A 27,734-nucleotide genomic window follows, 5' to 3' on the forward strand; every position below is an offset into this window, starting at 1 on the left:
TTGTCTACATTAAAACTAGCTAAAATAGTATAGCACTTTATTTCTAGGAGTTGGACTCAGTGATCCCTATGGGTCCTTTCTAACTCGGGATATTCTACAATTCTTTGCTGTACCACATCTGAAATAGTAGCATCTCAGGTTAATCAGCATATGCAGCTGACTGGAGACTATGGACTTGGTGTCATTTGAGGAGTTTGTTTCCAGGTTGTACTGGTATCAGCAATCCTTTCCTGCTGTTACAGACCAACAGATTCTGAGCTAATATTCAGTGAGTGTATTTGCAGCAGTGCCAAAAGTAATCCCAAATCCTGCTTGACTTTGGGCAAGCTACGTACTTCAGCAGAAGGTGGCAATTGTGTAGTGATGGAATAGATTAACTTCAAGATCAGTTTCCTCCGGGTGCAGAGCAGACTGTCTTAGTCACTGTAGCATTTAAATCATTCCCCATGTATGTGTGTGCGTTTGTGCACATAAACATTTGTATATTTAATTTCATACCAAACCATTGCTCAGCGTGAATGCACTACCTTCCTTCCTGTAATCTGCCTCCAGTAACAACTTTTAAATGCAGAGAGAGATTATTTCTAAATAACGAGTGGCAGAATGAAGCAAGCGAATGTAGAAACAGATAAGGAATACTAAAGTCAATCTTTTCACATTTAGCTCTTCTACATGACTGAACAGGCACAAAATCTGTGCTCTGCGTGCCTCAGGTTGAAATAGCGTGTTGCATGCCTACTAGTCGAGGTTGCTGTAGAGAGCACAACTATCAACTCATTCTTTTGTGAGCAGCTTCACTGATTAGTGAGGTGTAACTCAAAAGGAAGGCAGATCCCTGGAACAAAACAAACTAAAAAAAGCAAAGATGTAGGTTGAGCTTTTTTCCCCCTGAATTGCTTGTCACATGCCACCTACTCATTTCCTGGTTTCCTTTGGTCACCCAATAGCATGAGATACTTCCTGAGCCTCACGCACGAGCTCAGTGTGGGGTTGTGGTTGTCAGTCTTCTAAATGCTCAGCACGGAGCTGTCAGTGCACGGTGTGTTCCGTCTTCAGTAAAGGTTCTGCTGCACGTACTACATATTAATTTGCTAAGAGATTGACTTACTTTATCCTCTGTTGCAGCAAGCTAGGCAAATTGGAAGGGTGAAGGAGTTACTGACGTTGCCTTTAACCCCTGCCTCGTTTGCTCAGGTTGCAGATGAGATAATGGCACTTCTAAGGACACTTTCTGCCTGTGGTCATGCATCACTGCTGCAGTGCACTAATATCATTTCTTCATCTTCTAACGCTTGCTGTGCGTCATTAGCAAACCCAAGCGTTGTCTGGTTGCCGATGCACTTGATGAACTTGCGTTTTGAGTCATTCTTCCACACCAAACGAGATGGTAAAGATTGCGAGCCCAATCGGGAGCAAAGTTTGATTAATATATATGTATTCGTGCATGTGCTGCTGTTTTACTTTTGTACACAGACACATTTGGAACTCTGACCCACTTCATGAGCGTGGCCTCATTTGCTCATGTTTAAGTTCAGAATTATCTCTGTGGTTAATTACAATCAAGATTTCAGGGATGTATTTCCAGCTGAACGTTCATCTATATTCAGTGATCTTACTGCAATCAGCTACCTGGAATAATAGCACTTTACATGATACGAAGATAAAGTGAAAAAAATACATTTTTGATTCTGTGTTTATGCAATGCAAAACAAGCTGTGAAGCCAGAGTGTTATCAATGCCAGTGATGGTGCCTGTAGGGGATTCCTCTGAAGAGAAAGATGACTATAGAAGTACTTGGTTTAATGCACACAAGTGAGATTTTATGCATACTAGTCAGGATATTCCAAGTTAGAGTTCCCCTAGCAGCTGTAACTCAGCTCTGTTGTGCAAGGAGACTCTTCTGCTGCTCTTTATGATAATAATTTTTCTACTTCTAATGTGTTTTTGCAAGATGGCCAAGTTATGATTACTGTGGGAACCATAATGTTAAATTTCGTCTGTCATGCGAGTAAAATTTTACTTGCAGTACAGAAGTGCTGTGCTTCCTGATACGAAATATATGTATTCGGGGACAGGAGAAGAATAATTACACAGAAGCTTGTATTTATTTTAGCATGTCAATATATCTTGGTTTTATGTGTGATGCAGAAGCTGGTTCTGTTTTTCTTTGTCTACTGCTCAATACAATGCAGCTCTCATCAGAGGGATGTGGATGTTACCGCACTGCACGCAATGACGTCTTCACGTGGGGATCAAATTCCACTTTGTGTGCATTTCTGTAGAGTGAAGTGGTTGCTCTTAGGATAAATCCCTGTATTTGAATGGGCTGTGACTGCCCTGCATTAAACCAAAGAGTTGCCCATGCATGTAGGTCCTCTTTCAACGTAAGTGACAACGGTAGGCTGTCCTGGTAGTCAAAATAGCATCAGTCACGTCCTTAGCATGGAGTGAACCCCTTGTGTGTCTGGGCAGTCTAGACACCATGCCACCATAGCTTCAAGTTTTTGTGTGAGTCAGTTTTAGGAGGAAATGTTTGACTTCCTCTAATGTGCTCTAATAACAATCGCTTGAGCCTTCCAGTGACTATAGAATGTGGGGAAGTACACGTCCAGCATCTTTTTTCCCCTTTCCCTTCGACCATTTATTGTTATTACTATTATTATTTTCATGGTCTTTCCATCCCTTGGAGTTACACACATCGTATATGTGTATACCTGAGTTACTGAGTATAAACCAAAAGTTTAAAGGGTTCTAAATCAAAAAACACAATGGGGATGTTGCAAAAAAACCCATCTCTTAGATCCTAACTTAGGGGCAATTAAAGAAAACTGGTAGTGATGTGAAAGTACCGCCCGCTGTGCAGCCCCGGGGTATCTTTGCTGCTGCCACCAATACTGGAATTTATATTATTTCTTCTCACAGAGGAAACTTGGAGATTCAACCCGTTAAATTCTGTCCAGGAATAAGGGTCAGCACTGCAACTCCAGCTGGTGAGTCACCAGATGCAGTAACCCTCAGGCATCAGGAGTTTGTATTAAGGACTTTCAGCACTGGAAGGGCACATTGCTACTGTGGAGGAGAATTGATGCCAATCTCTAGAAGCAGGCACTTAATCTTTAGATCACACTGAAGATCACATTAAGTGTGCAATCACTGTAAAACAAGGGAAAAAAAATCCCATCTGAACTATTTGGTAGCCTGTAAGCAGAAGTATAAACGTGTTTGAAGAAATAATTTAAATGGTTATGAGGGTTTTCTTCACTAATATTAATGACTTGAGGGATGTTAGGAGAATTTTCTTGGTCTTTACATTACTGTTGTCTAATTCTTTGTACTTTTTTTTAATAGGAATGTGGAGGAATGGATTTAGAGTCGTCGGTATCTTCTCAAATGTTTGATGATCAGATGGTAAGTCCTTTAACTTCATCAGACTGTTTGGTGGAAGCGTATATTTTTAGGTTCAGGTTCTTCGCTGCTTTGCTTCTTACAGGTGAAAAATATACAGAATACCACCAAAAAAATCCAACAAAACGCAACAGCCAAAAAAGCCCCAAAACAAAACCAGCAGGTGAAATCTTCTGTAGATTTTTCCAGTGTGGCATTTTGAGGGCATTTGTTGTGGCAGTGCAAGACACAAATATTTTAAATAGTGTTCTGTTATTTTATGAAGTATTCTGTAGTTTCTACATTGCAGTGAATAACTGATGAAAGCGTCAGCTTAAATACTCAACCAGTGGCCCAGTAATACACTGCATCACAATAAGGACTTCAAATACCTTAACATGGGTATAGGACGTGAGAAATTGATGATGGTTTTACAACAGTCTGAAAAGGCATTGACAGCTGCGACACATGCTTGTCATGTGATATGTATTTGCTGTTTCTGAATGAATATTTCTGCTTTTGTCCTCTGTTAACCTCCCCAGGGCTGCCCAGTGGCTGCTTTCACCAAACAGGCCAGTCAGGTGGCGGTGACGTGGCATGTAACACTGGCAGCACCTCTGAACAAGAATTACTGAGTTTGCTATGGCAAAACCTCCTAAGTAGCATTGCCCGCTGTGGCTTTTGTATCTTCTAGAACTGTATAAAATGAAACGAAGTCTCAGAAAAACATCTTTATTCCTTTTTCTGACAAGTGCACTGTAAAGGTTTCCCCAGTGAAAGAAGGTCTGTGAGCACAGCTGCTCTGTTCAAGTGTCTGCCTGGTTGAGATGTGCAGCGGGGGATTGATTTCTCTGTTCGTTTTAGGGTGCAGAGGAAGGAAGTGATTGTTTGAGCCACCTGCCCAGCCCCTTTGCTTACCTGCTGACCATCCATCTGAAGGAAGGCCGGAACCTGGTTATCAGAGATCGCTGCGGTGAGCCGCACCTTTCAGCTGCTTCCTTTGCTGCTCTGCTTTCCCTGACTTGAGTTTGGCTGCACTTTGCACCGTCAGCTTCTTTTCTTATCTCTGATGCAACAAGCCGTTGACTTGAGTCCAGATCAGAGCACTCAACACCTGGGTTTGTCCACCTTATATACACAGGGGAGGGAGCTGCCCTGTGTTTGCTGCTCCTCCTGCCTGAATGTGCAGCTGCTAAACCCCTCCCTTGTTGTGCTTAGCATCTGCAGTCGTTAATCTTGAGAAATTCCAATCTAGCTTAAAGAAATAATGATTTTGGAATGTGATAAATGAAGTAGCGTGCTCTACGAGTGCTTTTTGGGTTATCTGTGAAGATTTTAGGAAAAGGGAATCTGTGAGAGTGTAGGGGTTTAAGCCAAATCCGCTCCCCGTCGAATCTCAACTGCAATTTGAGATGAAGGAATAGGGTTTATTCATACAGGTTTAAAGGGAAATAAGCTTGAACTAACCATTGGCTTGTGAAGGTTTGCATCTGGAAGAATCTGTGTGGGTTAATTAACCTTCATATGAGTGCTTGTTTTTGGGATTTCCATCTCCTGTTATCTCAGTTAACTTTTTCCATGTCTTCACCAAACGGTAACTCTTGGCCAAGCATATGCAACATTTTCCTCTTAGCTTACAGCTTTTGGAAGGAGCGAATGAATACTTAGATTAAGATCATCACTCTTCAGACAGAAGCACGTACTTCCTGACAGCATAGCAGTTCATCAGTTTTATTAGCAAGCCTCACAAGCCAGGACACATCCAGCTGTTTCTACAGAAAAGATATTACAAATTCCAGTAGAGGAGGACTTCTATAGAAGATGGAACACAGTTTGCTCTTGGCTGTGGTTTCCTGCATAAGAGTGCGAATGCTTTAACAAAGCATTATGCAATGGTGAAGCAACATAATCGAGGGGAAAAATCAGTTTGGATCTGCCGCTTTCTGTGGCAGATGACTGTCCTTTTAGAAGGCTGTGAGGTGGTAAACGATTCAGTAAAATTACTGCTTTTTTATTTTCTGTAAATGGACATTGGGATAAGGGGGAAATAGTGATTATTCTTCAGGCACAGTCATGTTGGTGGCCTCTTCAGAAAAACATACTGGTGATGCATGATGCACATCCATATAGATCTGTGCTGTCCTACCGGTTACTCAGGATCTTTGTGAGATGTTTAGGTCTGAGCTCCAGCTGCCGTGGTTTTGCAGTGTGCTTTTATAAGTGGGAAGTTGTTGGCTTTGCTCATCTCTCCAACATGAGGAAACCTCAGAAAACTTGTGGGCTGGGAGAATGCAACTTCCCTCTTCTCTCTCACTGTGACTCCGGATATGGCCACTGAGCTGGGGTGTAATATCCCACTCCAGTAGTTTGACTCTAGGAACATGCTGCCTGCAGTCAGTGCATCCTTCAGTCCGGCTGTGGAGCCAGGGCTGGAGGCCAAATCGTGCTCATTGATGTTTTGGGAGCTGGAAACCCCCAGAGCTAAGCAAGCAAGGCTGTGTGATACAGCTACGTGATGGTTTCAAACCCTCTTCGCCACGTTATTTTTACATGCAGCAGGGTTCTCTGGAACTCTGCAGTGGGTAAATGCTGTGTTGTTGGTCATGTGTTTTAGTGTGGGTACCGGGGGTTTTGTACACCCTCCGGTCAACACTGTGTGAGCAACTGCAAAGATGCTCAGGTAGGTAGCGGGGATGTCAGGCTGGAGGAGTTCAGCAGCGCTTACTCACGTGCAGTGGTCATACTTGGTGGTAAGTGATCAGTGATGGAAACGAAAGGACAAAAAGTCATATAAACCACAGAGCCCGACTGAAGAGGGTATTACCAGCATCTTCAGCTTTGATCGGTTTTGTAAATGTCCTGCACTTGAGTTTTTAGTTATTGCAATAACAGCAGTTACTTTGGGGGGGAAAAAAAGACTTCGAGCAGCAATCAAACCCCTTGACGTACATTTTGGGTAAGCTTTGTGTTTGCTCGAAGCAAACGGCACTCGTGTTGTGCCCTACCCCGTTCTCACACCTGCACTTTTCCCCTCAGCTTCAGCTCCCTGCAGCAGCTTCTGCTGAGGCTCAGGGGCTTGCAGGAGCCTCTCCGTGTGTCCCTGCTGCCCTCTGCTGCTTGTTTGCTGCCTTGTCTACAGCCCGTGCCATCCTCAGGACAGGGGGAGGAAGCGGTGGCTTCATTGCATTGTACGCTGATGTATGTGTGTATGTATGTATTAATCTAAGGTGTTCGGCAGAGGAAATATCTTTCTGCCATTGGAAACAGCTGTTGCTGGATAGTCCTGGTTCTTCTCAGCAAATTAATGCCTTTCCCTGAGTTGACGCGTTACACGTTGGTAATGAGGGAAGTAATTACCCTTGGCTGTGTAGAAGTGAGGGATGGTTCTGCTCTAAGCCTGGTGTTTGACTTCACTTTTCCTAAACCTTGCAGATATCTGAACTCTCACTCACTGCATACTGCCCTTTCAGTAGGGACGTGTTTCCTGTGGTTTCACGTTGCCAGGTTTTTCTCACTCTTTATTTACCTTCATAATACTATCTGTTAACTTCTACTCCATGCTGCTTTTTTCTTCACCTTTTGCCTCTTGCATAGTTTTTCAGCCATCTGTGTCTTTGTGCACCCAAACCAAGGGAGCAAAATACTGTAGAGCAGGATCTTGGTTCGGAACTGAGAGATGCTCCAAAAAGATCCCTCTCCTGGTCAGTATTGCAGTATCCTCTCTTGGGGACTCGCTGGCTGTCAGCTTGCTTGGAATCTGGTTTATTTGCTTCTTGATGGTGTTTCTTGGGATACAGGCCACTGCAGCCAAACATTAGAGGCTGCCTAGGCAGACAGGAAGGTGTGCTTGGCAAGAGGCAGTCACATCCCCTGTGTGTACATTGTGCCTTGTGGCAGGTGTATGTGGGTCTTCCCATATTTATGATTGCAGCTAATGAACCAAACGCTGTGAATGTGTGTGGGTACCAACCCAATACCAACATTTTGCTTTCTGTGCGCTTTGTGTGGTGTTCCTGTTACTAATAACCCAGTAACATCATGGTACCAGTAACATCATGGTAATGGGGAGGAGTTTGTGACTTGTGTGGTTTTAATACTGTAAATGGTAACAAAGCAGAATGCATTTTATCGTTGAAATGTGCATATCTGGGAAACACTGCTAGTTCTGCAGGAGCAAAAGCACTCTAAGCCACCAGTTCTAAATATTGTGAGTTGGTTGTGTGTTTGGTAGCTTTATGGCCTCCTTGAGTGCATTGCTGTGGAGCTCACAGCTTCCAGCTATATGTGCTTCAACGTGGGAGGAGGTGGAGCCCATTTCCACTTGTTCCTCCACTTTCCTTTGGCAGAGAGATGCCTGATGTTTGTGTGAATCAGTCTAGCAAACTCTGAGATGTCACAGTCCCTTCTGGCCCTGGGATGCTCTGACTGTGCCTGCTACTATCTGTATGACCAACCACCTCCGCAGAACAGCTGCACTGTGACCCCGAGCAACAAGATGGTGCCACAGCTGCAGGGAGGTGTTGCCTTCCCTCAGGTGACAAACTCCACTATACTACTGTGGGGAAAAAAAACAGACAGTTTGGAGTGCATGTAAGGGTGAGAAGCCCCTCATGTTTCTAAATTTCCTACTACCAGGCTTGGAGTGTATGATTACCTCTGTTACACACTGCGGTTATGAGAAATACATTTCTCAGATGTGATGTCAGCTGGTGAGTGTCTGTGGTTCTCTTTATTGTTTTTCCTCAGTTGCATTGCTCCAACAGACTTTTCTCCTCTCTTTTCTGCACGGTCTTGCATTTTCTAGATTTTTTACAAGTTCTTTGTACCCTGGCAGTCCTTTTGCATTTCTTCCTCTCAGGTTTCCCTGATTGTTTCCTGCTGCTGCACTTTAGTTTTGCTCTCATTTCTTTCCTTTCATGATCCTGACAGTAGAGCGTGGGAAGAGTGTGTGCGGAGACTGCACAAAGGGAGCAGTGCAGGTTGCAGGAGTGCAGAAGGGGCTGTCTGCATCCCTGCTCAGAGGTCAGGCATGAGACAGCACTGTGCCCTCACAGCCCAGAAAACCAGATGTATCCTAGGCTTCATCCAAAGCAACGTGGTCAGCAGGGCAAGGGAGGTGATCCTGCCCCTCTACTCTGCTGTGAGACCTCATTTGGGGTCCTCAGTACGGGAGGGACACGAACCTGTTGGAGTGCATCCAGAGGAGGACCACAAAAATGACCTGAGGAATGGAATGCGTCCCTTACGAGGACAGGCTGAGAGCTGGGGCTGTGCATCCTGGGGGAGAGAAGGCTCCGGGGAGACCTGAGTGTGGCCTCTCAGTACCTAAAGGGGCTGTAAAGGAGAGAAAAGGGGACAGGATAGCACACACTTCCTTCTTGAAGCACCGACACACCTGTGGTACACCTGCTCCATCCATAGCTCTGGGCTGTCTCCTGCCCAGCTGTGCGGTGGTGGCAGCGCTGGAGGCGAGGATGGCTTTGCACAAGACTTGGGGGTTTGTCGGCTTGCACAGAATAAATCCATTGTTTGGAAAGCAAATGCTCAGAGCAATTAGGCTGAATCACTCCCTGCGAACACACTGATTAATTTAAATTCTCTCTGTTTTCAGGGTATCTGCAATTAGATCATTAGCTCTTCAGATTTATTAATTATTCAGATGTATTAGGCAACTTTTCACACTTCTTTCTGAAAGGCTTAATCATGACTAATTTACAAACGCTGCAGATTTGAATGGCTTCAGTACTTATTTGTGATGTTTTCTGGATCGTGCATGGCTCTGCATACAGCAGCTGGTGCTGCAGTGGTTGGTGCTGCACTGAATCCAGTTTCTGCAAGGGTTTTTTTTGCTGTCATTTCTGAAATAGCCTTAATTTTTCCTCAGTTTTTTTTTTCCTTCAGGTGTAGATCTGCATGCGTTCTTCTCATATGTCGTTGAGTTTTTTGGTTTATTTTCCCCTGGAGCGTATTGGTGATGCTTGTTTCCAAGAAATGTTTCGTTTCCATCTGGTCACTTAAGATTTGCTGTGCACGAAACTTTCCAAAATGACCTGGATTTCCTGCTCTCAGATTACGTGGGTTTTTTTTCCTTTCTGATTTCCCCTTTAAGCCTTGATCTCAGCTATTTCACTACAAGGACAGTGGTTTTCCATTTAAAAAGTGTGTTCCATTATAGAATGCCTTTTACTCCTTGTTGTAAATAACTCCAATAATTCTATTTCTAGGAAGATTATAAGAAATCTATTCTTTATGTGCATATAAAATAAATCCTTCATTTCCTTCTGAAGATTCAAATGGGGGTTTTTAACCAACCCTTGAAATGGTCCGGGTTATGTTTCACACTGTTCCTGCTTTGAGCTTTCAGGGTTTCAGTGCAATTAAGTGGTAATTTTTTTATTCATGTAACAAAACTTGTTTCATATGCTGTACTTCCAGTAAGTTTACTCCTGTAAAATGGAGTGTGGTTTGAAATCGTATGGGATCTGGTGTTGTTTTTTTTCTAATTACGAATCAAGTGTGTATACTGTGAATATGGCTGATGTGGCACATCTCTTGCTGGCTGCTAGAGGGCAGCAGTATCCATTTAAAAACACCATTAACAGTTTCTTGTGCAGCTGAAGCCTGTCCTGCTGCTGTGTCTCAGCCACTCTGGCTCACTGAGTTTGCTCAGGTTTTAGCTGGGGCTCTCTGTGCCTGCACTTGTGGCTTTGCAGTGGTAGTGAGAGATAACAGAGGTAAAAGAATCCAGGTGAGCATCTCTTTTCATATGCTCTTGTGCAAAAATAGGTCTACCTGATAGAATGATCAGCTGTTTGTTGTTTGGAAGTCATCCTTTTTGTTTTTTCTGTTAACTGTCTTGGTTGCCTTTGCTGGAGGAGTCTCTTCTCAAAAGCTTTTTTTTAATGGCCTGGCTTCTTCAGGGTATTATTGAGCACCTGTTGTGTCTAACAAAAAGCTAAAGCTTCCTCCTGTTAGGTCAGTTCATATCATAAATCACCATTCACTGATTTGAAAAGCTTTACTGTTTGGCTAGACTGTAGATTGTCCCTAATTAATAGCATTTGATGGATGCAAATGTCTGTCTGATCTTGAATCCAGAAGGCTTCAAACCTTGAACTCGGCTGCAGCTAACAATAACTTGCAGCCTGTGCTATTCAGCCCATCAGGTGTGGCTGCCCCACCTGCCCTGCTTCTCCTTCCCCGTCTCCTCTTAGCCTGTGCTAACCACCTGAAAGCAATCTGGGGCACCTTAACGACCAGCAGAAGTAAGTGCATTGACCCAGGGGGAGCCAGCAGCTTTGCCAATGCGATGCGAGGGGAACCTCAAAAGGGGCTGCAGTGCCTTACCCCCTCCATCCAGCCTTGTTGCCTAACTCCATCAACCCAAGGAAGTGCCGCTGAGCCCCGGTACGTGTCCGGCTGCCACCTCGGAGGTTGAGGTCCATCCGCCTGCTGGCACAGAGGTGCCATTCTGTCATTTGTAGGATGTTGGAGCCGCTCTCTTGCACTGCTGGCCCCGCTCCCCTGCCTGCCTAGTTGAGATGTTACCCCTCTGACAGCCCGACAGCCAAGCGCTGCCGAAACCCATGCCCGCTCACAATTATTTTCCCTAACAATTAACACCGCACTAACTTGACACCTTTCCCTTGTTTGGCTTTTGTAAGCCATCATCCCTTTTTCTATTAATTCCAGGCATTAATATTTTCTTTTGCGCAAGTGCCGCCATTCACCCGTGAAACAGTTTGAACATTATGTAGCTGTCAAGATAGCGAGGGATTACCCAGTGTGCCTTGCCGGAGTAAGTGACACCACTGAGGCCCGGGTTTGAGATGTTTATTTTGAGAGTAAGCTGACAAGCATGAAGGCCTGATCCCACTGTGGCAATCTTATTTAATTAAAGGCCTCTTTTATTATAGCCTTTTCCCCGCTGTTTTTTTTTTTTTATATATATGCGTATTTGTATATATTCTTTTCCTCTTACGTGCGTGTTTATAAAGATTGCTAAAGCCTAATTCACACGAACAGCACCAGGCAGCCCTTCCCCCTCTTTTTATTTCCCTTTATTAATGATCTGGAAAGCTTTCAGAGCAATAATGCAATTAGGATGCTTACTTAGATATGGTCCTCTTGCTTCCCATCCTCGGAGAAAGGGCTTGGAGTTTGGTGCTGGCAGATACTGAACTTGCTGGCTGTTTGCTTTCTCCAGCTCCTCTTTTTCTCTTTTTAGGCTTTGCCCTCTCTCATGGGTTTTCTGTGCCAAAACCAGCCGAGTTACGGCCATAGACCTCCTTCAATCCTCTTCATGCTTTAATTTCATCAACTGCTTTCCTTATCTAAGCTGGTTACTATTTTGTGCTCAGGATAGGTTCTGGACATCGTTATTACCGTTATTGTTTCTGAGCGTGCAGTTTCTTCCTACCCATCCTTTCTTTTCCTTTTAAAGCAGAACGGAGTTGGGATCTTTGTAGCGGGGAGAAGCGAACACCCCAGAGCTCAATGATGTCGTTTCTCAGCCCATAAATCCTCTGAGGGCCACTACCCACATAGCAGGGCTATGTTTTACCTTACTATTTCCATTCATTGTGTAAAGCGTGCTGTTTTTAAGCCGGGTGCTTTAGGTGGAAGTTCAGTCGTGGTTTTGGTAAGTTTCCTAGTGGAAGGTCTAGTCCTAACCCACTAAAACCAGTGAGAAGCTGACCTCTGATTTCCCTGGCCTTTGGATCAGCCCCTTTTTATTATCCCCTGTCAGAAGAGAAGAAATTTGTACTTGTGTGTGATATTTTTCCCAACAAAAAAAAAGTTGATTTCAGCAATTACTATTTAAAAAAAGAATCAGCTGTGGGTAGTATTTCAAATCCAATCAGTGTTTTCCTTCTGTGAATGAGACACCCCCTATTTGCAGAACTGGACAGGACTCCATGATTCATCACTTACAAAGAGAAAGCAGAATAAAAACTTTCTATAATTCTTAAAAATAACTCTGTATATCCCCAGACGTACCATTCTTCTTGGTATTTACTGTTTGTTTCCAGATAGAATCACAGAATCATTAAGGTTGGGAAAGACCACTAAGATCATCACGTCCGACCATCCACTCATCCCCGCCATGCCCACTATCTCCCCTACTGCCAAAATAGATGCTGTTGCTTAGCTATATTTTCTCAAGTCTGCGTCTTTCTTCGCATAGCATTGGTTGTATCTTCTCATTCATCACCACAAGTACCTCTCTGGGGACCTGGGAGGGCACATTCAGATTATTTTTGAAGCTGTGAAGTTGTCCTGGCAGCAGCGCTTTGAAATGCAGTGTTAGTGATGGTGGCTGCACTGGCAGCGTGCAGTGCCCGGTGTGGATGCATCTGTTGGGTTAGCTGATAAGAAATAGAACTGTTAGCAGGGAACTGGAATTCTAAATGTAAAATACAGTGCAGACAATATTGAACATTACAGATAAGCAGCACTTGGGATCGGTTAATTGTAAATCATGCTACGCCTCAGTTTTATTCTTTCACTTATTGGCAGTTGTGAGATGTTGTAGTCTGTGTGCCTTACTAAATCAGCCATCTAGTTAAATATTTTCCATACCTCACTCCCTCTTTTTTTTGTTATCCTGCATAGCGATTGGTGTTAGTGCAGAAACCATTGGTTTAATAATAATAATACAGTTTCCCTCTTCTCTTTTCCTCTGACAGCTGCAAGTCTGTCTATTGCTGCCGAGTGGCACGAGCCTCATGGTCTGTCTATGGACATCTGCTCTATACAAATATGGGACATGATTGCCATGGCAGGATGTGCTGCTGGGATTAAAAAAACGTGTTACCTGAGCACTGTTGATTTTCTTTACGGAATCTGTTCTCTGTGTGATTCTATCCTGAGCTGGTGGATCATGTCAATATATTTTTTTTTTTTCAGTGGAACTTCAGATTTGGATTTAAGCAAATGGGCAAATGACACCAGTGATGAAATCCTGATGGGTGTTCTAGCTATTGTTACTGGTGTCCTTGGCACTCCTATCCAGAGTTATAATGCCTTTTAGTTTTGGTCTGAATATTTGTTGTCTCAGGATCACATTTTCTCTTTTACTGTCTGCATTCCTAATTGGCTTGTAAATATTTCTTCATCCTTGTTTGCTCTTTACTCAAAATACTAACAAAGTTACTGAAGAATTAACACTCCATAAGAATAATAAGGAAGAGATCGGATAAACTATGAAGATGTTGCTGTCTGCTCTCAGAGAACTTCTGGTTATGTTCAATAGATTTCCTGTACAAATGAGAAATCTCTATATAGGTAATTATGCATATGAATGCATATTAGAAGAAAGACATTGCCATTTATTGTTGCTGTTAGGTATGGTTTTATTAAGCTGCATTTTAAGATTCTGGGTTTATGTGGGGGCAGTGCTGATCTATTTGCCTATACTTATCATAGGTACAAGTGACCCGTATGTGAAGTTCAAACTGAATGGGAAAACTCTATACAAAAGTAAGGTAGTCTACAAGAACCTAAACCCAGTTTGGGATGAGACTGTCGTGCTGCCCGTACAGACCCTCGATCAAAAACTCTGGGTCAAGGTAAGCCTTGGTTTTAAAATCTTTGTAAGATGCATAAATATCATTTTAAGCAACTGTTTTCTGCTGTACAAACGTAGTGATTATTTTATTCACCGTTGCAGCATAACGTGAAGCACGATCCGGTTTAAGGGTTTCAGCAATTTCGCATTAAAATGCACATATGTCTTTTCCAGATTTCACTTGAAATGTTTTGCTTTCATTCACTGAAAATTCAAGTTGAAATGAAATTCCCGGACTGGAGATATTTAAGGCTGCAGAGCTGAATTCTGCTGTAACTTACCGTGCTTGTGCAAACTCGGTGAAATCAATAGTGGTTTCATACGCTCATTTTAAGAGTGCAATTTGGCTGGATTGAGCAGAGTTATTGCCTGGGATGCAACCGTGACAAGTAGCAAAGCCTTTTCTCATTATGAGTACCATTACAGTTACCAGAACTGCAGGCTACCAGTTGCGAGCACTAATTGCTAAAACATCTGTAGCAAGAACTACCTGATGTTGTGCAGCGTTTCATCATAGAGCATAAAGGAACAGGCACAATCTGTAGCAGCACACATCTTTGTTTACATAACATTAAGATGATGCTTTCAAAACACTGTTTAAATATTTAGCTAAAAATACAAATTAAAGCAGAGAAATGGAGAATTATCCCTGAATTACATTTAAGCTTTGATCTGAAAAGCCTTAAAATGTCTGTTCTTCTATCAGCTGGATGAAACTGCCTTACCATGTGAAAGTTCTGTTTGTTTTGTTTTGCCACCAGGTGTATGATCGGGACTTAACCTCTTCTGACTTCATGGGTTCGGCATTTGTAGCACTCACTGAACTTGAACTCAATAGGTAACACGTTTATTTAATTAATGTTATTGCACTTCAATGGAGAGATGTGATAAAAGAATGAAATGCTACAGCTTGGGATTTATCTCTTCGTGGAAACTTTTTTCTGATTGGAGGGTGAGGAATGTGTTTCAAAAATGAGAAATTAGCTTCAGATAAATCCCATATAGGCTTGGTTTTGTCTGGCATCGTGTACTGGATTGCATTTCTACCTGGATGGAGCCCTGTACAGAAGAAGCTGCTCTTTTTCTATTTAGAAATAAGAACGAGTTTCTATATGCAGGGATGATTTATTCTAGCTGCGCCAGAATAATTTATAGAGGTGGATTTATGGCAGAAGAAAGGGGGTAGAAAGCTGAGAACCCCCCTATGAGCCCCCTGTAGAGCAGGGTGCATTTTTCTGCAGATGATTTGGCTGGGGAGTGGTTTGCCTTGCTGCCGGCGAGCTCCCCCAATTCCATCCTCCCCCTGCAGCCACCCAGCCCTGCTGCAGCCGCATCTGGCCCTGATTTAGTGCAGAGGCAAAGCCCTTCGCCTTTTGTCTACTGCTGCTTGGTCTGAATGTGAAGCTGGAAGCCAGGAATTCAAGTTTTATTTCTCTCTTTTATACTCGCTCACTGTGTGACTTTCTTTTTTTTTTTTTTTTTTTTTGGAGAAAATGAGTTCTCCCTGTGCGGGTGTATTATAGCTCCCACGGCTGTTGTTTGTGTGTTTCCAGAAACATTAATGAATTTATCTGTCAGATAGTGCCACCAAGTAAATGCCAGCATTACTGTTTTCAGAGAGGGAACTGAGTCACAGAGGGAGATTAAATGCACGCGGAGGTAAGGTAGAATACATATCCTGAGTCAAGTCTCAGCCATTAATGTTAGCAAATTCACTTGGATAAGTTTCTCTGTCGCTCTTCTTCCCTGGGAAATGGAGGCAGCAGTAACTTATTTCAGCTTGTACCCACATCTGAAGAAATGTAGACAACATCATAACATCGTGATAGGATGCGCTACGAAAAGGGGTTGTGCGTTATGTTGGGACTATCAGCGAACCCTTCAGACTTCCTGCTTTCACATTTAAACTCGATATTGGGAATTCAGACAAGAGGCTGAAATTTGCACTGCTCAGAGTGACCTTTAGGAGTGAACTCGAGTTAACTGAAGACAACACATCTGCATCTTCTCTTGTTTCTTTGTTTTGTTTGTTTGTTTCGCTTGTAGAACTACTGAACAGGTTTTAAAACTGGAAGATCCCAACAGTTTAGAAGATGACATGGGAGTGATTGTATTAAACTTGAGTCTAGCAGTCAAGCAAGGAGACTTCAAGAGAAATGTAAGTGGCTTAGGAAATCAAATTTATAGCTGAAATGTGTTGAGGCGAGGAAGAAAAAAAAAAAAGGACCTGACCTAATCTGATTTACTTCGAAATGCCACCTTTATTTTCATCTTCAGAGAACTCTATATTGAAATCGATATCAATGATGGCTTTAGGGGAAAAAAAAAAAAGACCACCGAACAAGTCCATATTTAACTGACTAAAAGATGCTTAGACATCTGTAGCTAAATACTTTTGTCTTGTACTTGTGAAGTGTACTGTGTCAGTGCTCTCCATGTATTGTGTGCACGTTATCTTCCACTCTTGCAATTGCTATTCCAGAGCATGCTGTTTTACTGATTTCCGTCAAAGAGCTTAGATTTTAACACTGAGAAAGAGTTTGATATGGGATGCCTGCTCTTCAATACTTATTTTTCATATTGTTGCTCTTTTTGAGAATTGTAAAATCCTTTATGTTAATTTTACGATAATTGTACATTTACTTCTACTTTGGTATGTGAATATTTAAAGACTTAATGACGTCAAAGCACTGTTGCTGTATTTATATGCCTATGTTATAAGACAGCGACTTCAATCCGTGATGTGAGTTCCCCAGTGAACTTGTACAAGACAGTGTTGTTGGCAAGTGTCACTGGATTGCAGGAAGGGGTGAAGCGGAGACGTAGCGTCTTTAGGAAAAAGTAACGTAGCCAGAAGAACCTTTGGAATTCTTCTGGGATTTTTGGGAAGACATGGAATAAAGTGGACTTAGCCAGTGAGACAGAAAATACATTGGTTTAAAGTAGAGGCTTTTGGTACTCTAGGGTGCTTAGTTAACATTCAGAGTGCGGATGATAGAAGAGTTGGTGCGCACTGTAATTTTTTTTAAAGATGATGTTTTAAGCCCTCCTATTTCAAATGCAAATTGCTCAGCCATTTCCACTGGAATCAGAATAGTGAAATGGCTCTGTCCACATTAGCACTTAACAGCAAGATGATTCTTTTTTTTTTTCCTTTTTTAAATTAGCTTACTGTAGAACCAGATGGCACCAAAAGTGTAAGCCATGTTTCTTACTAATGACTCTCTGTCCCTCAGATTATTTTTCCTGATTTTTTTTATGTCCTCTTATTTTTGGTGCAATGCAGGTATTTTGAGTTTTTGATGGTGCCATGAAGGAGGAAGGTAAATTCATGCAGTAATAGATCTCTAAGCCCCTCCTTGTTAATGAGCTTTTCCAGTAAGTTTTATAAGTTGATATTTGAACTGCTTTACTGAACAACTTTCCCCCATTTTATTCCTCCTGTGTTTCCTCTCTCTGGGCTCTCTTTGGTACAATGCTGGGGACACCGGAATAGAGATGGTCAAGTCGGAAGAAGAGATCTTCATCCAAGGTAATCCATACTTTTTCTTTTCAAAAAGGCCCATTCCCCAAATCTTTGTGCTCTCCTCTATCACAAAGTGAAAAGCATCATAACTTTGGAAGTCTAGCTGCAGCCTTGGTGTGGTATTCCCTTTTCATTCCCTTTGCTTTTTTGATTTTTCAATGTGATGAGGAATTGGTTTGGTTTTCTTACAGTATGTCCAATGGTAGCATCTATCAGCAAATGAGAGGAAGGCCTCATTTGGCAAAGTACTGTAGAAAGAATCCGAACTAACTGAAAATGGAAGTAAGTTCATCCTGGATCCTGGGCAGCCCTTCCCACATCGAGGGATTGGAACTAGATGATCTTTAAGGTCCTCTCCAACCTAAGCCATTCTACAATTCAAAAAGAACAGCAGCAAAACACTATGGAGGATTTGAATTGCTTAGGAGTACTTGAATGTGGCCAGTAGTAGGTACTGGTATTGAAAACAGGTCTGCTAGTTCCCAGTTGGATTGTTTGGGGTGTGTCTTGCCACAGGAGTAATTTGTGAGGCAGTATTTATGTCTTCTGGTTACTTCTGTGGGTTTTCAAATTCCTTTTTTCTCAGGATGGAGAAAGAGCAGGCAGTTATCATTACCAGCAGTGTAATGGAATTTCAAAGATGTGTGTTGCTACCATCTATGGAACATGCTTTCCTTGGCCTGTTCTAGTAGCCTTGAAGGCTGCCATTACATCTGCTTTGCTGCAGTATCCCTTTTTTTGCATGAGATTTTAACTGGCTCAGGAAAGGGGCTTGTGGCTTTTTGTTTGTTCTGTAAAGCTTTAATTTGCTATTGAGTAAATGATATAGAAACTGCAAGGCCCAGTACTCGACTTGAGAGCCATGACGACTGACCTGAAAATCAAAATCTGGCTCCTATGAGAACACGTATGCACCTTGATATTTTCCCCATATAACTATCCGTTTACGCCTAGGTAAATTGAATAACGGACCTCTTCTTGTTTTATTCATCATAGCTGTGTTGTGGTATGTAGAAGAGCCAATCCTCTCAGGTACTGTGCCAGCAAAAATGTTTTTGTAAACAGAAGTGGTGCAGAGTAGAGCCCTTGGAGCTGGCTGGTGGCTCAGTGAGCCCTGGTTCCGGGGAGATAACACAGACCCGTAGTGCTGCGCTTGCAGAGGGCTGCCAGACATCCCTGAATGCAGCACGACAGAAAGTGATGGAATAATTGAGGAGCTCAGCACTTCAGTTTTTAGCTAAAGCTCTTGAAATTACTGTGCCCTCGCTCAGTCGCTGCAGCTCGATCCCCCTCTTTCTCACGCAGGCACACACATTTGTCTCTTGGCGCTGGTTGGCTTTGGGTCCCAGGAAAGGGAGCCAGGTTTTAAACTCTGCTCCTTTTTGTGCAGAGTAGCCAAACTTCTGTCTTGGTTGCTGTCATTTATTTTTTTTTCTACTGTACGCTGTAGCTCATTGCATTTTGAACGTTGTTTTATATACACACTTTTTTAGACCTTTAGCTATAAGCCATACTGTCAGGTCTGACACTTCTCAAGACTCTGGCTTGTGCCGTGGCATCCTATTATATAAAACTGAGATGCTAAGACGTGGGACCAAGTTACGAGAGATGCAAGTGTTGTTTAAAAGAGGAGGGGGGATAAAAAAAAATCAAGCCACGGAGCTGCAACCTTGTGCTCTATTCATTTACAGTCACTAGAGGGTAGGAGAGCTTCAGTTCTTCCAAGGGAAGACATAGTTCATGCTCCAGTGTGATCTCTAAAGAAAAGCTCTGTGACCATCCAGAGGCACTAAAAATATTTCCCAGCATGCAGTGGCAAAATCTGACAAAGCAGTATTTCCTGGTTTATTGATTCTGCTACTGCACTAAAACACTAGTACTGTACATCAATAACCATCTTTAGTTAGGAAACTCTGGGCTGTGGAAGCAGTACTAGCAGTTTGTGGCAGAACATAAAGGCAAGAAAGAAAAATGGTGTGCGTGGGGAATATAGGTGTCTAGGGAAGGCACAAGAGGTTATGGAAGAATGGCCGGAGAGTATGATGGGGTAGAAAACAGTGTTGCTGGACGAGATAAAGATATAGCAATAAGGGGGGGCAGGGGAAATGGGAAGAGCTCTGTAATGCATGCACAAACTCATCTCCTTTTTGGCTCCTGAGCTGACTCTGGTTGGTTGTTGCAGGAATAAAGGCCACATACTTTCCATTTGAGCGGCTGAACTGAGACAGATCTAAATTTCATCTCTTCAGGTTTAAGCAAATAAAAGTTTTCTATTAGGAATGGTTTTCCTGACTTCATTAAAAGCGAACTATAGCTGACCTATATTGTAATATTTAGCTTTTCATCTTCTAAAAAATGCAAGGAAAACGACTTACTGTGAGGATGGGCAAAAATGAGTATAACTTTCACTTTTTTTCCCCCTGTATGAGGGAAATGGAGCTATACTCCGATTTGGCCATTTTGTGTTATCTCTTGGTGCACTTGGCAGGTTTGGAACGTATTTTAAATGAATTCTTACGTTAACTGTGGGATTCTTGCGGGCTTCTGAAATTCACCCCAAATGTGCAGTACCTCTGTTGGTAGTATTAATGCCCAATGCTACCCTGTGTCAGATCTGAGCTGTTGTAGATACTACGTACTTTTCATGTGTGTTCTCCACACTCCCTTGTTTTTTCAGGGAAGAAAAGCTGCCTTTCAGACAACAATAGGAACGGCAGCAGTACGAGTTCATCCAGTCTAGCTGCAGTAGTTTCATAGTCGTTACAAACATTACGCAGGCAGCATTTCAGCAACTGAATATTGTCTTTTAAATCATTTTGGTGCAAGAGCTGTTAAACCAGATGATTTAGCTATCTGTTGATTACACAGTATATATCCTTCACTGCTGCTAGAGGAAATCACTGCATATTTGGGCGGCACCCCAAGACATGGGCAGCGCATCCAGAGCTCTCATTTTTCATGGGAGCTGAGAACTGCATTGTCCTCTGCAGGAGCTGTCTCCAAGAGTGCAGCTTTCTTCTTTCTCATGGAGAGTGGCGTTGCAAAGGGAAGGGGATACCGTTAAGTAGCGTTAATGTATGAACTCACATGTGCGTACTGGCAAGCTCTCCCCTCTTTTATGATTTTATTTCTATTTTTTCTGGAGCTATCTGGGGTGCGGAAGGAGTTGGTAACCATCTCTGCTGGAGCCCGACGTGGTGATGCTCGGTAGCCTTGTTTGTCCCGGGTGGTTTGAATCTCGCCCCGAGAGCCCCGCGTGCTATTTCCAGCATTTGTACAGCTGAGTAACCTTTAAGTGTTGAACATCTCTGAGGCAAATAAGCAGGTTTGCTTGGGGTGGATTGACCTGCAGCAGTTCAGTCCTGAAACAAAAGCGACGCAATTGCCACCTTGATAGCCGAAGCTGATTGAATAAATTGGTTGAAAGGCTGACCGGACCCAAGCTCTCCTCAGCATCTCGTGGCAGGGGAAAATCCCTCGCTCTGCTTTTTCTGCGTGGGCTGTTAGGTTTCATTTTGGCCTGCCTCATTCTATTTGCCTTCCTCCCACAATACCCCGTGGGCAGCGGCGTGCTCGGAGCGTTCTGCGGAGCGCGGGGGACTCGGCTGCCACGGGGTCACGCATCGTGGCGGCAATCTCGTGTCGCTTCACTTGCCTTTCTCGCTGCCCTCTCCTCTATCCCAGGGGGAGGCTGCCTCTGCAAAATGGTTTCCCTGCCTAATGAGGAGAGGTCCAAAGAGCCTTCTATTTGCGTGTTGTTGTTTTCTCAAATGGCAAATTATGTGGCCCAGTTTCTGCGTTGACCTCTTCACGGGGATTGCAGCAGGCTTTCTGTTGTCCTGTCTCATCCTTTTAAATGAAAGATGTGAGAGATGGGCTCACTTCACACTTGGCCACCTCGCTGTGTCACTTAAATGTACAATTTTTCTGCATCTCTTTATTGCTTCAAAAACAAGTTTGAACTTGGGGCATGTCAGGAAAAGAGACAGATTTGAAAGCGCTCCCGATGCACCAGAGGGGATTCACTGGGTGCCTACGGAGGGACATTATATCCAGTGGTGTTCACAAGGAGACTCAAGCTCCTAAAGGGTTTTGTGAAGCTGTGGGTCAATGGGTCCTTTCTTTCCCCTCGAAAGCTCACTCTCACTCATCTCCAGTGTTAGCCTCCGTGAATGCAGCGTGGCTCACCTGCTTGTTCTCATCCAGCTTTCTTCTTGAGACCAAGACTAGAAAGTAGCAAAAAACTGAAAGTTGGTGCGAGATGCTTCTCTACTCATTTTTGAAACTAGCAACTAAATTTTGGAGGTGGTACTGTCAGCACTGATGGTTCTTCCTGTTCAGAGATGTGCTCTTTTCCAGGAAGATGTCCTTTCTAAGTGTATGGAAAAGAGCCCTCTCTGTTCTTTATGTGACAGGGTCCTGCTCCATGACAAAGCTTCATAGAATATTACTGCTTACCTGATGTTTTGCAGTCCCTAAATCTGCAATAAACATGAGTGCTTAGGCTTTAAATCCTCTGCATGTTTTTGGGTGGGTTTGTTTTTACACTACAGCTTTCTTGGATGTTCTTGTGCTCGTTTTGCTTGTGTGGGAAAGGTTTTGTTTCACTTCTTACCCATTTTTACAGCATTGAGCTGCTCATAAGGATGACTTTTGTGGTATTGCTGGTTATTTGCAGGCCAACACCCATGTGAGATGCATGTATGGATATCTTTCAATGCATGGAGAGCTCAGATGAAGTCAGAGCTCTTGAGGCGACCCTTCAAATTCTGATCTCAGGGCCAGAAGCTTAATTTCAGAATGATGGATGCTGGATTGGGGGTGGAGGGGGATAAGTGAACTTGTCCAATGTCTTGTGCTCGGGACACCTGCCAACTGCCATCATAAAGCATGTGTTTCCTAATTTCCAGCCCTCTAGTCAAATCCTAGCTGCAGCCAACTTTTCTGTACCTCGGCAAAGCACCTTGATTTCGGTTTGGGATGTAGCCAGAGTGTGAGCTGGCTGACTGCAGCGTTTGGAGGAGAATGCAGCAAGAGAGGCCTGAAGCCTGGCATGTGGTTGGGGAGCACAGCTGGAAAGGGCAGGGTTCAGAGACAGGAGGAGCTGGAGCACCCACGCACAGAGCTGTCTGCAGCTTGGGAGGCAGGGAAGGAAAGAGCTGAATAGCTAAAAATGTTTTCTAATTACCACTGAGCAAGCCACCTTTGCTGGGTGGCATACAGGGGCTTTGATTTTCCTGGTGTGAAGGCAGATTAGTGTAGTGATGGTCGGGGGAATGGAAAGTGGGTTTTTGTAGTGCTTGTTTTGCCACTGACTTCGGTGGACTAATGCAGACTAATGACTGCAGTTCTCTGTGCTCTGCCCTGTAATAGTTTTGCAAACTTGTAGTGAGGCTGTGAAGTTTAATCAATTAAGTCTGTGTAAATCTGTTTGAAATAAGTATACATGGGGTGTCAGAGAGGAGCTGGGACTGCTGAAATAAATAATACAGTATGGATTTCTTTTCACCTGGGAGGCATTTTCTGTAGTGCAGCCTTCCCCAGGCAACATTGAAGTTGACTCATTGATGGTTCGGGTCCTTGGGTGTACCACATTTGGCTTTCCCTGAACATGCTTCCTTCCAGAGACTGAGGCGTTGCCTGTTGGGCCAGGATTTTGATCAGATCAGGGTGGTCAGAGGAACAGCTGGCCAACTATGTGGGAACACTGAGGAGGGGGCGGCAGAGAAAGCACAGTTCAGCTCACATAGAAGATATGAGGCACGGGAGATGTCTCAGACCTGCTGAGCACTCATGACCTGGTCAAGGGCAGGAAAGCCAAAGCATTGCTGATGTGACTGGGGCCTGAGGGAATCAGCCTTCCTGGGACTTCATGCTGCTCTGTTGAGAGGGAGGATTACAGGGACAGAATTGCTGTACTGTGGAAGCAGACAACGTTGCTGAGATGGTACAGGTAAGCACAATACCCTGAACCAGCTGAAAACGTTTTGGTTCCTCTAACAGTGTGGCGCTTTAAAGCGATGTTTGATCTTGTCCAGAAGATAGTTAGGTCCTGTTTGCACAACTTGTGGCCAATATACTCCACTCCTGAGCTGAACTCAGCACCCCAGCACGGAGTGCTTTGCAGCTGCCCAGCCATACAGTAGGGCCGTGCAAGGCTGTTTGCTCAGGGTCAGCTATTTTGGGAGGTCAGAGTTGAAGCGTTGCAGAGTGCTCTGATAATACTGAGCTGCAGGTGCTGATGTTTCCTGGGAATGATTTGAGTACCTCCCAGCTCTCCTTTGAACTATCAAGTTAGTGGCTCAGAAGGCGGGGTTATATTTCAGACCGTATTTGGGTAGGAGGACCCCCCCAAGCACTGAGTGACTCCCTAAAATACCAGACTGAGTAAAAAAAAAAAAATAAAAATGAAAAGCATCCAAATTTGATTTGCAAACTGAGTGATAACAACTCTTTCCGTGTTTGGCCTGGAAGCTTTGAAGAGAACGGGACGCTTTGTTTTTGAAAGAAATTGTAATGTGAATTATAAACTTCGTCTGTTTTGTTTTTTTGTGAACTAACATCAAATACCTCTTCCTCCTCCGAGGAAGGGGGGGGGGGGGGGGGGGGGGGGGGGGGGGGGGGGGGGGAGGGAAAATCCTTGGTCCACGAGCAGCAAGTACATCACATCAAACATGACTATGTTAAATACTAGAATGTTCAAAGTACAGCTGAGATAGATAAAGGCTTTGATGGGAAGTGGATATTTCCCAGGGACATTACAAGCAATAATCCAGATGTTATGGTGTAATGCAACGAGTGTCCATGGATAGATCGGGAGCTCAAGCCAAGCAGCGCCTGCTGTAGGCCTTAGCCCTCCACTCCCATGCTGTTACGCCATATGGAAGCAATCTCCAGGCCCCTTTAATAGCCAACTTTGGATTCCATTTTCACAGGGCTCATAGAGCTAAGTGGAGCTGTTTTATGGACAAGTTAGATAGAAGCTTTTCCAAGATAAACATCCAATTTGAAATTAGGACATACCAAGCTGCAAAATTATTTTAGGGCATATTTCATGGAAGCACTGCCATTTTTCTAAAGCGATTGCCAGACTGCAGAATGCCCTTTGATCCCTTGTGGACATTACTCCCCTTTTTATAAAAAGGATTTTGAAATAGTTGCAGTGTTTAGGGAGGAATATATCTGCCGGGTCTTTGAAGTATGTCCATGGGAACAGTCATGCTTTAGTTTTTTGGCCTCAAAGACAAACTTTAAAAAAAAAAAAAGAAAGAGGGAAAAAAAAAGGAAAAAAAAATTAGATTGCAGCTGGATTTATGAATCAAAATCTCATTTTTCTTTTTAAAGGTAGGAATTTTTCTCCAGTGTGCCGGGAAAGCCAAACGGTGTTTAAAGAGAAGTATATGAATATGCTTGTGGGATCCAAAGAGTAGGGTATTCTAAACTAAAGACCTGTGATTTAAGAATTTTGTAGCTGGGTCACTGATCCATAAAAAGGCATCTTCTGACATCAGGTGCTTTTTCAATCATTTTATTTAGCAACAACATTTCCTACTTGCTTTTAAAGCCAATGTGTCCTGCTTTAAAGTGACTTGTGAAATCTCTGTCTTGCTCCCACCTGTATGCGGTATGATTGAAGCTCCAAAGCGTGGCGAGTTAAAAGTTGCTTCCCAAGAATAAAATATGGCAGGGCTTTTACTGCGAGAAGAAGGGGATAGCCTTGAGTTTTAATGCTTCCAGCTCTCACTCTTACTCCCTCCAAATAAAGGCCTATTTAATCATCCTCTGTCCAATAAAATACTGCCAGTTAGCAAACTGTTAGTGCAGCCGTGCTATGTAGGAGGAAATAGTGAAGGTAACAAATGTGCCTACTAGGTAACCGTAACTCCTGATAAAGAGCCCAGTCGTGTCAGTGCTTTACAGCAGGCATTGGTGTTTTTGGTTCCTGAGCTGGGTTTCTGGAGGCTGCTGCTCCCAAGGTCTGCAGGCAAAGAGCTAATGCGGAGGGCAGACAGTGAGTGGTGGAAGATGTGGCTTTGGTCCTTCACCTGGCCATGGGCTGTGTATGACTGTGGGCTGCCTCACAGGAAAGGACAGATCCCGTTTTTATGGGTGTAGCTGGAGACGTTTAAGTTTGCTTTTGTTTCTCCCCTTTTCTGTCCCTTCTCCACACCACTCTCTTGCGTCTTTCCCTGAGACGAGGTGATGGTTTGCTCTACGCGCTCAAGCTCTGCTGCTTTTGAAGCTCAGTCAGGTTAGCTGGTGTTGACTTCTCTGGTACTTCAACTACGTGTGCTGATGCTGTTCTGATGCTGAGTGTGATCCCTTCACAGGGCCAGCTGTAGCATGGAATAGGCAGAAAACCCTTAGCTTTTTCGTGCTTCCAGTTCCTTGCTTGCTGTGAGGAACTGCTGATACTTCTCTCACTTGTGATCATTTCATATCACTGTCAACGTGTGCATTAAAAACATGGATTAGAGTGTATAACTGTTTTGTGTCTCCAACTTGCTTTTCAGGCGAGTTTCATGCGGAGCATGCGGCTCTCCGACTCTCTGCGCAAGAACCAGCTGTGGAATGGGCAGGTCACCATCACGCTCCTGGAAGGGAGGAACATCCCCTTCGGGGGCTTGGCAGAGGTTTTTATTCTCCTGAAACTGGGAGATCAAAGATACAAGAGTAAGGTAAGTACTCAGAATTTCCTCCAGTTTGGAACTATTCTTGAATCTTGTTGTTTTTTTTTTTATAGAAGTGAGATCAAAAGCAGGAGACCAGATCAAGGATGCTGATGTTTTACTAATACGTTATATACAGCAATACAGAAATAAGGAAGCTGGGAGCAGTGTATCTGTTTTTGTGCATTTAACATGCTCATCATGTTGATGCATGCTCAGCGTTAATGTGAAATGAAACAAAGCTACACGCATCACACATGTTCTTTCTTCTCTGCCAACACAGAAGTCAGGTTTGTGATGTTAGGTATGCTGGGAAAGCAGACCTGAAATGGTTCCTGGTGAAGGGGAATGTGTTTTCTTGGAGCTCTTTTCTTATGAAATGTTACCTTTAACAGAAAGGGGGAAAAGAAAGAAAGGAAAAAGCCCACCACCCAACCATGAAACACCTGGAATATTCCAGAGTTCTGCTTTACAGTTTTGTTCTTTTAGGCTGTATTTAGCTGTATACAGTACCATTTCAAACTAAGAGATGAGTAGGGTTCCCAAAGATACACGTTTCATCTCCAAGGTCTAATAAGGAAATAAACAGTAATTAAAATACTATTCTGTTGAGAAAGCAAAAGCTCCGTATGTCATAAACTGGAAATGTGGAGAGAGGAGGAGGAAACAAACAAAATCCCTCCTGTACAAAATGTGCAGTGGAAGATGGCAGAACACAGCGTTCAGATGTAGACTGAAACCTGCACTCTGTCCCCTGCAAAAGACCTCATCCAAGGTCACGATATGATGTTTTTATTTTGAAAAGCAGCTTTGAAAAGTAACAAATGGTTTAGTTATTTTAGAATAAATACACAGTATTCGAGTTGAGATCCCTTTTTATGTTTCTCTTTATGGTCCATAGCTTGTGTTATGAATCTGAACGACTCGCCATTGTTTGCAGTCACAGAAAATTGAAAAGTTTAAAAGAGGGAGTTCAGGCCAATGTTGCCTGCACTGAATTAATTGCTTAGTACTTCTGTCTGGAGTCCAGCAAGAGTTGGGGACCGCAGCTTTTACACTGCAGTAGGAATTCAAATTGTCTGTACTTCATGTTCTTTCCTGGAGTTTATTTAACTTATGAAGTACAATCTCATGGTCCAGAAAAGCAGCCAGGGTGGAGGAAATCTCAGTCATGGTCCAGCTAATCCTATCTCCTGTTCTCTCAGTGGCCATGCTGATGCTGATGGTGGTTAGTGTAGTGTGATATGAATTGCAAGTGATTTAAGTCCCAATCCGGTGAATACTTGAGTTCTCAGAGTAACCTGAAAGTGAGAAAGATTGCACTGAACTCAGGACAATTTACAGATATCAAATGAGCGACATGTTAATATTACCAGAGCTTCTCCTTCACTGCTTATATCTTAATGTTAAAGAGTGAAAAATACTGGCTTGAATTTCTGAATTAATTCAAACCTGCTTTAAGGTGATCGTCTTCGTAAGGCGAATTCCTGATTTCTTCTGGCATGAGCGATGTTGAACGATGACTGTGGTTCGGTGAGAGTGGAACTGGAGGATCCACCTTGAGTTTCTCCAGCCATTCATAGAT

The 27,734-nt window shown here is 43.3% G+C and overlaps 1 protein-coding gene across 8 annotated transcripts in view; it reads left to right on the forward strand.

Moving 5' to 3' along the window:
• MCTP2 (multiple C2 and transmembrane domain containing 2) overlaps nucleotides 1-27,734 on the forward strand; it is a 113,013-nt gene that overhangs the window by 16,468 nt on the left and 68,811 nt on the right. For 5 of the 8 annotated variants that reach the window (XM_015292280.4, XM_003641820.6, XM_004943863.5 and 2 more), the window contains exons 4-10: nucleotides 3,349-3,408; nucleotides 4,249-4,357; nucleotides 13,813-13,955; nucleotides 14,716-14,792; nucleotides 16,001-16,112; nucleotides 17,451-17,486; nucleotides 25,994-26,158. In XM_015292280.4, coding sequence (XP_015147766.2) covers nucleotides 3,349-3,408; nucleotides 4,249-4,357; nucleotides 13,813-13,955; nucleotides 14,716-14,792; nucleotides 16,001-16,112; nucleotides 17,451-17,486; nucleotides 25,994-26,158 — 702 coding nt within the window. Of the gene's footprint in view, nucleotides 1-3,348; nucleotides 3,409-4,248; nucleotides 4,358-13,812; nucleotides 13,956-14,715; nucleotides 14,793-16,000; nucleotides 16,113-17,450; nucleotides 17,487-25,993; nucleotides 26,440-27,734 lie in introns of those variants that run through there. The other 3 variants (XM_040706490.2, XM_040706491.2, XM_004943864.5) reach the window with 2 other exon arrangements.

Source organism: Gallus gallus, chromosome 10, assembly GCF_016699485.2.
Source record: "Gallus gallus isolate bGalGal1 chromosome 10, bGalGal1.mat.broiler.GRCg7b, whole genome shotgun sequence".
In the NCBI taxonomy this organism is placed as follows: domain Eukaryota; kingdom Metazoa; phylum Chordata; class Aves; order Galliformes; family Phasianidae; genus Gallus; species Gallus gallus.